The following is a 13,740-nucleotide window of genomic DNA, read 5'->3' as shown; positions in this document are numbered from 1 at the left end:
ATGCGTAGATGGGTGCTTCCGTTGCCGTGGATGATGTTCGAAAGATTATGTCGTAATCTATTATGACGGGAACATTTACTTGTCCCCTTGCAATAGCTATAGTTTGCGAAGATCTTTCAGGGCAGGTGAATCTTAGGTTTGTTCAAAATCCGTACGGCATCCGGTGTTATGAGATAATATTTTTTTTGGGAAAAAATGTTAGGCGATTTGGCTCTTTTTTGCAACATTAAATGCAAAAGACTTTAGGATCTTGATCTTAGCTGTTTTTTTAATTATTCGACATTTGTAACAGAATCAATAATTTCTTTTGCCGTAGGTCTAAAGTATACAGATTGTCCCTCGAGTCCTTACACCCTCACCCCGCGCCCCTCTCTTTGAAAATGTGTTCTAACTGAGCTTTTGAAACGAAACTTGGCGAATGTTGCTAGGTCAAAAAGAATTCTCTTTTTGGCGTATCCAAAAATTTTGGGGGCATCCTCTGAGACAAGTCACCCCCATCAATTTTTGATACGCGGAACAGTTAGTAATTCTCTGTGCCCGAGAAGTATTCCCAAAGTTTCGTTTCAAAAGCTAATAAAAAATTTAAATAGACGAAGTAAGGGCTTTTGGGATTGAGACACCCTGTATAATCTTGGAGACTCTAACGCTCGTTAAGAAAAATGAACTCGTGTTGATTGACCGCGCAACGCTGTAACTGAAAGTTTTCGATCATGATAGTCACCTCTTCGTTTTTTTTATGAAATCCTTGTTGAATCATGAATGCACTGAAAAAAAATTCTCAGCTTTTTTATCAAGTTCCGTTGGTACCTTTACCATCTCACTTTTTCTTACCAATTATTGGTAAGTTTACCAAGACAGACTGATAAGCTCATCTAAAAACCGGTATTTTTACTGGTTTTTTAGGTAAGAATACCACTTTTATTGGTAATCAATTCCCGGTAACTTTGCCATTTTATCTCGGTAATTCTACCACAGTCGATAAAAAATATTGGCGTTTTTACCAAGGTCCAGCAAAATTACCGAGAAAGATCAATCATTCTACCGAGATTTCTCGGTAAAATTACCACTTCCATAAATGGTAATTTTACCGAAAAAAAACCGGGATCAAATAGAACCCTGAATTCTTGGTAATTTTACCCTTTTCTTAGCAAATACACCGAGATTTTTTTTTTCAGTGTGAATGTCCTATTTGAATCCATGTTAATGGAATACGCAGACAAGGTTCAAAATGACTGATTTTTGTTGTTTTTGTTTGTTTCAGGAGAAGCCCGATGTCGGTTTCCGGGGGCTCCGGCTCACTCGTCAGTGTTTTTCTCGAACGAGTCGTTGGGAGTGGGCACCGTGGCCACTTACACGTGTGAACGGGGCTTCGAACTCCTCGGGCCCTCCAGGAGGGTCTGCGACAAGACTGGACAGTGGGTCCCCGAAGGAATCCCATTTTGTGGTAAGTTTATTGTTCATTTACAGGCAAAATTAGTTCATGAATTTCCCAGCACAGGCGGATACAGAGCTGCCGTGATAGCGAAGAGAGCCGTAAGTGCAAAAATGAAGTTTTGAGAAAACAGGCCCAGAAGCTTCTGACAAGAACATTTTATTGAAAGAAGCCTTCGTTTTTGGTCAAATTGCCACTAATCGTCCAGAAGACTCCTAGAAATCGTATAGATGATTTAAAATCGACTGATTTTATTTCCGTTACATAAAAAGAGTATTTTTCATTTTCATGCTAGGTTATTGTTAGGCAAGACAGCCGTAAGTGCTATCTTCTGCATGCTTTCGTGGTTGCGTTTTGGACGCACAACAAACACATTTTCAGGTTAGAAATTGGCAGAAGGGGGCGGCACCTTTCTGGAAAGCATTGTTTTCATTGGCTCTCATGCACCTGCGGCTGTCTTGAAAAAGACTATGTCATTTTTTGTGCACTTACGGCTTTCTCATACGTCTTGTTTCCATTAAATTAGGATGAATTTTGCCGTTTTACCTGTCTCAGTAATTTCATTTAAAAGAGTTTAGACGAATTTTGAAGAAAACTCGATTTCGAAAATTTTCACTTACGGCTCTCTTCGCTATCACGACAGTAGTGTTCATGAATTTCCCAACACAGGCGGATCCAGGGGGTAAAAATTTGACAACGTCGGTTCGGTTTAAACCGTCTCCTTCCGGGGACGTCCGAGCAACTTTGCATCTCTTAATTTGATAAATTCCTCCAAAAACGGTACTCCGAAGTGAGAAGTGCGGCCGGCCCGCGGCTCCATGGATCTCACCTTCCACGACGTTGCCGGATCTCCTCGAGAAAACCTCGAATTAATCGGGAATCCAACGGGAAAGTGGGCGATAAATCAGAGCGCGTTAACAATGGCCCGCGCAGCCTCTTCAAAACGTGTCCGCTCGGCATTCCGTGCGAACGTTTCGTGAACAATTTAGAGGGAGCTCCCGAGGGGGTCAGGTGGGGGGGGGGGGGGGGCGAGGCGGGGCTTCGGCCAGGGTGCTAATTAGAGAATGCAGAGCGGCCCGAAATAAATAAAATATCAATTATGATACGAATTACTCTCGAACGGAGCTCAAAGTACTCGCGTGCTTTTCAGCGGGTTATTGCCGCTTCGTGCTCGTAAATATTCAGTGGGAAAAAAAACACTGAAAAAAAATTTTCGGCGTTTTTACCAGGTCCGTTGGTACCTTTACCATATCACTTTTTTTACCAATTATTGGTAATTTTACCAAGACAGACTGGTAGGCTTACCTAAAAACCGGTATTTTTACTGTTTTTTTCAGGTAAGAATACCACTTTTATTGGTAATCGATTCCCGGAAACTTTGCCATTTCATCTGGGTAATTCTACCACAGTCGATAAAAAATATTGGCGTTTTTACCAAGGTCCAGTGAAATTACCGAGAAAGTTCAAAAATTTTACCGAGATTTCTCGGTAAAATTACCAATTCCATAAATGGTAATTTTACCAAGAAAAAACTGGGATCAAATAGAACCCTGAATTCTTGGTAATTTTACCCTTTTCTTAGTAAATACACCGAGATTTTTTTTCACTGAACACATTGGATCTAGAGTTCAGACTCTTAAAAACATCGACAAGAAAAAATACTCTTGATTCAATCGGATTTTTGCTTAAATCAAGAACCAAGCCTCTTAATTTGAGCGGATTTCCTTTTGATTTAAGCTTAAATCCGAGTAAAACTAGAGTATTTTTCCTTGTCAATGCTTTTAAGAGTCTGGACTCTAGATCCAATGTGTTTTTTTTTTTTTCCAGTGAATGATTTCGAATCGTTTTTGACTGATGTCTGCGTGGCAACGGCGAGTAAGCGAATTTAACAGGCATCAACTCGACTAAATTTTGCGCGACCTAATTTGTTCAATTTTATAATATTCCTCAAATATGAATCTAAAACAGGTAATTTTCCAATAGTTTTCTAAGACCATCCTCTAAAACCCTCTTTTGTAATGGGAAGACAAAATACAAAACTCCCACACTCCTTGAAAATTTGGAGTCGGGGGTCGATAAACCTTAATTGCTTTCCACCATTTCACGCGAGCTGAAAAAGTGCTTCCACAGAAAGTGACGACCTTTATTTTTTCAGCCGTCAGGTCTTTTGGTCAACCGGTGGCAAGAAAATTTTATAATGGCAGCAGAAAGGGCTCAATCGACACTTATTTAACTATTTCTATGCCGGACATCGCCAGAAAAAGAAAGGGGAAGAAGTCCGATGGCTTTCCACAATTTTTACGGACTTAAAATTGTGGAAAATTTTTCACAATTTTCGCGGAGTTTTTGTCGCAGAGATTATCGAACCCTACTTGGGGCCAAGCTAATCTCAGGAAATAGCTTTGAATACACCTTTGCAGAAAAGAGGCAAATGATCTTGTTTTGGGAGGTTCTAATCCCCACGCATTTCATGCAATCTTGGAGACTTAAACGCTTGGCAAGAAAAATAAACCAGTAGAGATCAAGCACATTTTGGCTATAATTTCTTTTGAGGCAAGGAATGAGCTTGTTTTGGGAGGCTCTAATCCCCACGCATTTCATGCAATCTTGGAGACTTAAACGCTTGGCAAGAAAAATAAACCAGTAGAGATCAAGCACATTTTGGCTATAATTTCTTTTGCCAAAGAACATCGACTTACGAATTTTTCGTGTTTTGATCGTAGTTCGCGGAAGTTAAGTCCCCGCTCGATGTGCCAAGTCAGCACTCGAAAAAACAACCGGTTGCGCGCACCGTCAGAGGAGCATTTATCAATTTATGTCTGAAAATGAATCTCCGCGTGGCGGGGCTGAAATTGTGGGACCGCGCCCTAGGTTTCTCTGGAAATCCGTCTCGTCAAAGGAAAACCGCGTATCCTCCCCACGAAAAGCTCGCGCAGGTCCGCGCTTTTACCCGCGCTCGGGAGGAGCTCTGAGAAGAAAGTTGAATTGTCGGAGGTGCGAATCCGCGACCACGTTCACACGAGCCGCGCGCGGTCGCGACAATGCGATGCGATCCAGTGTGAGAACTTGCAAGTCATATCACTCTCCTCGCTGCTCCGGGCGTTGTCGGACCGCCGTGATTCGCGATACATCGATTGAGCTGCCGTTTAAACCTATGGAAAAGTATCGATTAGCAGGGTGTCCGCAACGAACACCTTATAATCGATTCTTCACCATAGCTTCAAATGGGGAAATATCGATAATCGATCGTTCACGCCTCGCCACTGACGAGGATTGAAATTGAGATTGAAGAGCTGGGTATAAACACCGGGTTTTACATTTGGATTATATCGTTGATATGCTGTTTTCACATCTACGGTTTAGTTTGCGGAAAGAAATTGAATCGGATATAGAGCTGAGAGTGAAATGTTATCACAAGAAAACAGCTTTCCTCGCTGCGCCGGGCGTTGTCGGACCGCCGTGATTTGCGATACATCGATCAAGCCTATTTAAACCTATGGAAATGTATCGATTGGCAGGGTGTCCGCAACGAACACCTTAATAATCGATTCTTCATCGTAGCTTCAAATGGGGAAATATCGATAATCGATCGTTCACGCCTCGCTACTGATGAGGATTGAAATTGAAATTGAAGACCTGGGTGTAATCACCGGGGTTTTACATTTGGATTATATCGTTGTTATGCTGTTTTCACATTTAAGGTTTAGTTTGCGGAAAGAAATTGAATCGGACAGTGTCGAGAGTGAAATGTTATCACAAGAAAACATCTTTCCTCGCACGAACAATGTTTTAGACATCGCACCAATATCTTCCTCACTGTATGTAGAAATTGGGTTTGGAAATCAACTCTCAGTTTCACGTCATGAATATTTGAAGGATTTGACCGGGAGTCAGTCTAACTACATTATTTTTCCATACATATGTTTTATGTTGTCAGCAGAAAACACCCTAATGGTCTCTACAACTTCCCTCAAATGTCTTTCTACTCCTCGTTCACAAAAACAATAGGAAAGTCGAAACTATACCTTCAGGATGTTTGCTTGAATCGACGGCCTATTGATTTAAGCAGAATTTCTTCTAGTGTTTCAAGCAAAATTTCGATTGAGTCAAGAGTATATTTTCTCGCCAAATTTTCCTCGTTTTTATGCGAGTAAGATCAATTTTGCTGTTTTAGGTATTTCAGTGATTTCATATAAAAGAGATTAGACGAATTGTGAAGGGAACTCGATTTCGAAAATTAGACGCTTACTGCTCTCATCGCTATCACGGCAGTTGTCTTCGTGCGTCAGATTGCATAGGACGCACCCTGGAAAAAAAAAACACATTGGATCTAGAGTCCAGACTCGTAAAAACACCGACAAGAAAAAATACTCTTGATTCGATCAGATTTAAGCTTAAATCAAGAACCAAGCCTCTTAATTTGAGCGGATTTCCTTTTGACTTAAGCTTAAATCTGCTTAAATCAAGAGTCCTTTTTCTTGTCAACGTTTTCAAGAGTCTGGACTCTAGATCCAATGTGTTTTATTTCCCATAAGTAAATAAGATACCCGCTTTTCTAGTTTCACCGTTCAATGCACTGGGAAAAAAACACATTGGATTTAGAAATCAGACTCTTAAAAACATCGACAAGAAAAAATACTCTTGATTCAATCGGATTTAAGCTTAAATCAAGAACCAAGCATCTTAATTTGAGCGGATTTCCTTTTGATTTAAGCTTAAATCTGCTGGAATCAAGAGTCCTTTTTCTTGTCAATGTTTTCAAGAGTCTGGACTCTAGATCCAATGTGTTTTTTTTCCAGTGCACCAAACGCACACAGCTCGAACAATCGAACTTCTTTTTTCTTTGCCGTGTGGTAATGACCCTTGGAGTATTCATCGCGCTAATCGATGCAAGAGTCCCTTTATACTGAGAGTCAAGACAACACCCCTCATGGAGTCACAAACGGGAATAAAGATTACACAAATTGAACGTTTTCCGTAATCTTTGATCGGCTCATTCTTAAATTCCTTTCTCCGTTCCTTCTCTCATTCCGTTTGTTCCTTGTCGAACCCGAAATTCCTCGGTCCATTCCGGATTATAATCTTTGCAATTGGTGAAAATGTAATCTTTATTCCCGTTTGTGACACTGTGGAGGCCTAAAATCCGGTTAATTAATCAGAAATGGATTCGCATTGTCTTGACTCTCAGTATAAAGGGACTCTAATCGATGCCGCTCATCAACCCGCGGTTTCGGCATTCACTGCCCGGCGCCTCGGGCCGTGGGCAGCGAAATGTGTGCCGAGGCGACCTTGACCAGGCTTTCGGCCGGTGCGTCCTTGGCGTCCCAATCGTCACCGCGTTCGTGACCGCGGCTATTGACACCGGCGACACCGATGCCCGCCACGCGCCCCATCCAACGGGCCCCGCGCCGCGACCATTTTATAACGGGGCCGCGTATGACTCATTAACCGTTTTTGTCGCCCTAAATCCGCCCGGGATTTTCGCCGCACGGCTCGAGTGGGCCCCCTCGACGAGACCCCCCCCCCCCCCTGGGCCCTCCGCCCCGGGCGCGCCCCAGCACCGGGATCCGTGTACCGTTTTGTGTCTCCGGTTAAATTGTCCGAACGGCTCTCTACGTGCTTGCTAGAATTTTTTAACGAGGAAAAGAGTTAATATGTGTACGAACCGTTTAGGGGCAAAAGGATCTCGGTTTCGAAAAACTCTGGATGGGTCACTAAACTTTGCGTTTCTTGTTTAATATTCTCACGGGAAGTAAAGTATTAGGGGTTGTCCCCTAAAATTGTGGTACTAACCCAATGCGAAGGATGATATGGACATTTTCAATTAATTTGTTTCAGTAGGTACTTCTGCAAAAATTCGTCTCACTAGAAAAAAACCTGGACCCGAGAAACTTTTCATCCACTGATCATCTCCTCAAGAAGTTTAAAAACAAGTAATTGGCTATATTGAGTTAAATGGAGATGGTTTTTCGGTTGAACCCCGCCTTTCCATCATTTTCTGGCAAACTGACTGCAACCAAATGCTATCTTCGGAGCTCTCAATGATTATAATCAAATAAGCCTCAATTCTTTTTTCTGGAAAGCTAATGAAACGAAGTAAACACAACTCAGAAACAAGCTTCATCGGCCCAACATGATATCAGACAGAGAAGCCTTCAGGGGCAAATTTGTAAAGGTTACAGTCGTAACTTGTAATTCGAAATCCTTCGACTAATTTTATGAGCAGTGCAATCCGTTGGCGCTATTCTAAAAATTAAGGGTCGTCAGGGCATTGTTCGATTCAGATTCGCCAGATAGTGGAGGCCACCTAACTGCGAATTTGTTTTTGCATTTTACGAGCATTTTATGTTCATTTTCACAGGCTTCCTACGCGCAGATTCGAGAGTTTCCCACGGACTCAACGGAATCGTAGAATGTTGAGTAGGTGTTGCCATTTTTCGGAGAGTTTTCTGTCTCCTTGAAGTAATAAACAGATTATTTTTTCAGAAATCGCAACGCAGCTTGAACATAAAAATGTCGGCTGCATAGTGACGCGCGAGAAGAAAGATTTGAAACCTCTACTGCCATGCTAAGGAAAAACGCCGTATGAGCTTTTAAACGTTGCCAAATTCCCTTTGACGAACCGTGCATTTTCTAGAAATTTGTAAATATTCGTCTTATGATTTACAGAGAATATTGTTCGTAATTTGATCTAAAAAGTCCGGCAATTCCAAGGAAAAATATTCATGACTTTCCTCTAGAATGAATAATTCCTGGAAGAAAATTGACAACATTCGAATGCTCTTGCGTTGTTTTTCCTTAACCGGCAGTCTAGTACACCGGTTCTAAAAAGGATGAATGAAATCATTCAGTGGGTGAAATAATTCGTCGAATTTTCAAGGCTATCAATCGAAAACGGTTCCTTGCCCCGAACGTGCTTATCAATCAATCAACGTTCCCGATGAAAATATCCGATAAAAAAGTTCCGTGAGTCAGCTGACCCATAAACTTTTGCGAGCCATCCGTAAAAAAATACCCGTCTTGCGTTTTTCTGCTTTTAACCCCCTCTCCTCCTCCCACTCCACTCTGAAGGAGTTTGTCAGGCAGTGCTGGAAAGGCGGGGTTCATTCGGAAAACCACTCAAGGCTCTATTTCACTCTATAGCCACTTAGTTGTTTTTAAACTTCTTGAGGAGATGATCAGTGGATAAAAATTCTCTCGGATCCAGAGCCCAGACTCTTTATAAATTCGACAAGAAAAATACTCTTGATTCAATCGGATGTTTGCTTGAATCGACAGAATTTTAGTTTAAGCAGAATTTCTTAGAGTGTTTTGAGCAAAATTTCGATTGAAGCAAGAGTATTTTTCTTGTGACATTTTTAAGAGTCCGAACTCTGGATCCGAGAGGCTTTCTTCCAGCGAGCTGATCACTGAAATTGGTAGACAAAGCTGTGGACAAAGATGACAAAAAGGATATGGAGGGATCCTATTGGTGGAAGCGGGTGGCTGCGATGGATGAAGGAAGTAGGTTCTAAACTTTCTAACGGCAACCCACGAGAAACCCTTTAGTTAGTCCAATGCTTCTCTCTCTTAGTCTATGAGAACCACCCGTTTCAGTCAATATGATCACTTCATACTCCCTATGTCTTCTTTGTCTATTATTTTCAACACTCAGCCCGCAGTGATCCCTTTTGCAGAAATTTTCCACTCGTAAACTGTATGGAGATGTTGCATGTGTGAGTAATTTGCGATTTGACTGTTGATTCCGGTGTAAAAGGTCGCGAGAAATACGATGGCGCCATTGGTTTTCTCTGAAATCCACTCCCAGGCTTAAAAAAAGCTCTCAAGTTGAAGCCAAAATGGAGGGGATGTCCCACGCTATCCTGAGAGTCCACCTCTACATCAAGACGAACTCTCCATGCAAAGAGAGGGAGCAAATACATTAGTAGGGTTGCCGTGTTTTCAGTTTCGGAGTCCCAAATAAAGTGGCAGCCCGTCAATGTATTTGCTCCCTATCTTTGCATGGAGAGTTTGTTTTAATGTAGAGGTGGACTCTCAGGATAGCGTGGGATATCCCCTCCATTTTGGCCTCAACTTGAGAGCTTTTTTTGAGCTTGGGAGATGATTTCAGAGAAAACCAGTGGCACCATCGTGTTTTTCGCGAACTTTTGCATAAGAATCAACAGTCAAATCGCAAATTCCTCACACATGCAACATCTCCATTTTCTATGAAAAACTTTTTGGCATCCCTAACTGAAATTTTCACTCATTTTTCTGTAGTTCAATCGAAAAATCATGGAAATTTCAGAAAAATCTAGTCGCTTAAGTCAATTTTGCAACCTCGGAATGGAGTTACGTTCCTTCGTCTGCGAGATTTTCCTCGATGTCAGGGAGAGCTGCGGGAATGGTGGAGACCCGGGGAGCGAATTCTTATGTAAAACTCTCCTCTGCTACTCTCGATGCATCATGTAAGCCCGGCCGACGCGGCGCGGCGCGGCGCTGCGGTGGATGTAGGTCGAGCCTTCAATTTCACCGGAGCTATGCTGCTCTGCATGAGGAAAGATTACATAGTTTTGCACTAATGTAAGCCGAGAGACGCTGCCGCGCGCCGTGGAAAGTCGCCGAAATCCCCGGCCGAGCGCCGACGCTCGGCTTTTTCGCCGCCGAGGGCAGCACTGCGCTGCGGTTCCCGCTGCCGCCGTTCGAAAGTCGCGTATCAATTAAAGCGGGGGTTATTGCAGCTTCAGCCTCTTACCGCAATTTTCGGTTTTTTCTTACTCGAGCGCGGAACGAGTTTGATGGCGCAGACAGCGCCCACTCTGCCGTGCTAAGGAAAAACGCCGTATGAGCCGAAAGACGTTGCCAAATTTCTTCCGATACAAATTGAAATTTCTGGAAAAGTTGTGAATATTATTTTCCAAAATTTTCAGACAATGGAGATGTTGCATGTGTGAGGAATTTGCGATTTGACTGTTGATTCTTACGTAAAAGTTCGCGAGAAACGCGATTGTGCCACTGGTTTTCTCTGAAATCAACTCCCAAGCTCAAGAAAAGCTCTCAAGTTGAGGCCAAAATGGAGGGCATATCCCACGCTATCCTGAGAGTCCACATCTACATCAAAACAAACTCCATGCAAAGATAAGGAGCAAAAACATTAGCAGGGTTGCCGTGTTTTCAGTTGTGGAGTCCCCAAATAAAGTGGCAGCCCTGTCAATGCATTTGCTCCCTATCTTTGCATGGAGAGTTTGATGTAGAGGTGGACTCTTAATTGCAGAAGCGCTTGTCTCTAGATTAGAGAAAAAATTCGATTGAATAAGGAGTTTTTTTTTTTTTTTTTTTTTTTTTTTTGGTCGATTATTTTAAGAGTTGGAATTCTGAATCTAAGAGATTTTTTTTTTCCCAGTGAGGGATTTTGGAAAATAAGGATGCGACATATTTTTCACCCTTTTCTTGAATTTGAATGCTATCTATATGTTGGATAGAGCAGCTGAAAATTTCTTCTAAGACGACTCAATTTCTCAAAATTGTCTAGAAGAAGACCCCCCGGTCCCCCTTTGAAGCTAGGAAACTCCCCCGAACCCTTCTTTGAAGCTGAGAGAGTTCCACTGATCTCCTTTGATGGGTGTTCTTTTAGTGCCCTCTAGCCCTCTGGCCCTCCCCTAAAAGTTTCTAGCTCCGCCGATGCCTTTCCGGAAATGGTAGTATCCAAGTTATTCAAGTCTTTCATATCGCTGTTCCTTAAATGAAGGAATGTAATGTCATTTTATTGCAAGAACTTAAACAATCTAATTTTTCGCAAAAATATGACTGACAGTTCCTTTCAAAAAATTTGGTCGATTTTTGCAAGTATTCAAAATAAAAACAAATGAAATTTTCAGTTAGAAACGCCAAGCAGTGTCCTGTACTAAAACTGCAATTAGGGAGTGGGAATGTTGCAACGTCATAAATCGGAAAAAGTACCTTACGTCATTAACTACCCACAAACATTTTCTAATGAAAGTAAAAGCTACGGTTTATATCCAGAGATCCGCAAGAGAATGCATTTTAATCGGCAGGTGGGGAAGGGGGTTCTTTGAGTAAACCCAGAGGTAGAATCATTCTATAGAACCAAAGTACACCAGTGACCCAGATGTGGAATAGCGAAGTGGTGCCGACTAAGAGATGAGTTTGAAGTGTGTTTGCTGTTTATTCCCGCCTGAAAGACATTTCACGGATGGGATTGAGACATAACTGCTTGTCTGTGATTGTTAATATGGTGTTTGAACATGTGACAGTTTTTGAATGGTAACACCCATCCAATCACGAAGCTTAGCTCACAAGTCAACACTTTCACCACGAGGTTGTATATGTCTTTTACACGATTATGTAATTTCCTTTGAAAAACTTCATTAAAAAGTATCATCTTGATACTATACCGATTACGTTTCACAAGAAATCGACGCTGTCACCAGGTTTTAAACTGAAATTGGAGCATGAGTTCCAGTAGCGTTTTGAAATCTGTTTTTCCTTCTTTAGGTTTTGTGTCAGATGCAGTATCGCAAGAGTTGTACAGTGTATGTTAGGATTTTTGTGAACTTAGTATTTACACTTTGGCCTGCATTTTTCATTGAGAGATTAAGTTCGAATTCTGACTCAACGCATATACAGGATCTTTCATCACAGAGAAACCGTATCTTCGGCAGTCTCACGTCAGTCACTTAAAATTTGAGAAGAAATAATACTCTGGATTCAATCAGATTTTTTCTTGTATCGAGAGCCAAGCTTCTTAATTCGGATTTCCTTTTGATTAAAGCAAAAATCCGATTGAATCAAGAGTATCTGAGGGGCTTGGAGGACAAGGCGCATTAGTGAACTTTGTGCTATCTCAAGAAATACGTGTTTGAAGTTTCGAAATCACACGGATCCTTACGGCGGAAAGAAAGTTCAAAGTTGCTTTTTAATGCTTCAAAATTGGAATTTGGGAGTGAATTTTTATCAGAATATGCATTAAAACTAGTTTTACTTAAAATCATTATATCTAAATTTTTTCGAAAACTGAACTTTTGCACCTTGTCCTCCAAGCTCCTCATTTTCTCTTGTAAATTTTTTTACAAGTCTAAACTCTGAACCCAAGGTTCTTTTTCTCCAGTGCCAAAGATGTTTACGTCAAGGAAACTATTTTTGAAATCGAGCAGAAGTCTCTCCCAAGCGATTATTTTCTCGATTCAATAGACAATCATCCTGACAGGAGATTCAAGAATATTTCTGCTTAAATCAAGCTACTTTTTCCAGTGCACACACCGCCACACCGCTCCCGCACTGGAAAAAAAGTCGCTTGGATCTAGAGTCCAGACTCTTAGTAACATTGACGAGAAAAAATTCTCTCGATTCAATCTGATTTTTTCCTGAATCGAAGAGCCGAGCTTCTTGTTTTAGGCGGATTCCCTTCCGATTCAAGGAAATAGTCCGATTGAATCAGAAGTATTTTTTCTCGTCGAGGTTTTTAAGAGTCTGGACTCTAGATCCAAGCTACCTTTTTTTCACTGTACCCAGCCACACCACAACGCTCCCGCACTGGAGAAAAAGTCGCTTGGATCTAGAGTCCAGACTCTTGATAAAATTGACAAGAAAAAATTCTCTTGATTCAATCCGATTTTTCCTTGAATCGAAGAGCCGAGCTTCTTGATTTAGGCGGATTTCCTTCCGATTCAAGCAAAAAGTCCGATTGAATCAGGAGTATTTGTTCTTGTCAATCTTTTTAAGAGTCTGGACTCTAGACCCAAGAGACTTTTTTTTCCAGTGTGAGGAATACTTAGATTTCATTTTGCACTTTGGATCCAGAGTCCAGACTCTTGAAAACATTGACAAGAAAAAATACTCTTGATTCGATCAGATTTATTCTTAAATCAAAAGGAAATCCGCTCAAATTAAGTGGCTTGGTTCTTAATATAAGCAAAAATCCGATTGAATCAGGAGTATTTTTTCTTTTAAATGTTTTTAAGAGTCTGGACTCTAGATCCAAGCGATTTTTTTCCCAGTGCGAAAGAACCAAGCTGACCGGACGGAACCCATCAGCGAGCGACTACTTTCATTTTCATCAGCACCTCCCCCTCCCCCACCTTCCCGACCGCCGAAAACAAAACGTACTCTCACGAATTAATTCACACGCGAAAAACTCGGGGGTCCCCGACAACCAGGAAGACTCTCCCATGGATGGGGGGGGGGGGGGGGGGCGATTATCCGATGGCGTCAGGAGGAAAAGCGTAATCAAGCGGAGGTCGGGGCGGAGGGGGCGGGTGAAAGTGACGGTGCATATTAATTAAAAGTGACAGGGTGTCCCGCTCGGCGTG

At 41.8% G+C, this 13,740-nt stretch overlaps 1 protein-coding gene across 4 annotated transcripts in view; it reads left to right on the top strand.

Annotated features, from left to right (window-relative positions):
- The window catches only part of LOC109036912 (CUB and sushi domain-containing protein 1), a 258,012-nt gene that overhangs the window by 90,509 nt on the left and 153,763 nt on the right, over positions 1 to 13,740 (top strand). For all 4 annotated transcript variants that reach the window (XM_072304887.1, XM_072304886.1, XM_072304888.1 and 1 more), the window contains one exon: positions 1,262 to 1,444. In XM_072304887.1, coding sequence (XP_072160988.1) covers positions 1,262 to 1,444 — 183 coding nt within the window. The remainder of the gene's footprint in view (positions 1 to 1,261; positions 1,445 to 13,740) is intronic.

Source organism: Bemisia tabaci, chromosome 10 (assembly GCF_918797505.1).
Source record: "Bemisia tabaci chromosome 10, PGI_BMITA_v3".
NCBI lineage: Eukaryota > Metazoa > Arthropoda > Insecta > Hemiptera > Aleyrodidae > Bemisia > Bemisia tabaci.
The sequence above is the reverse complement of the archived record's forward strand: the minus strand, read 5'-3'. Positions and strand labels throughout refer to the sequence as shown.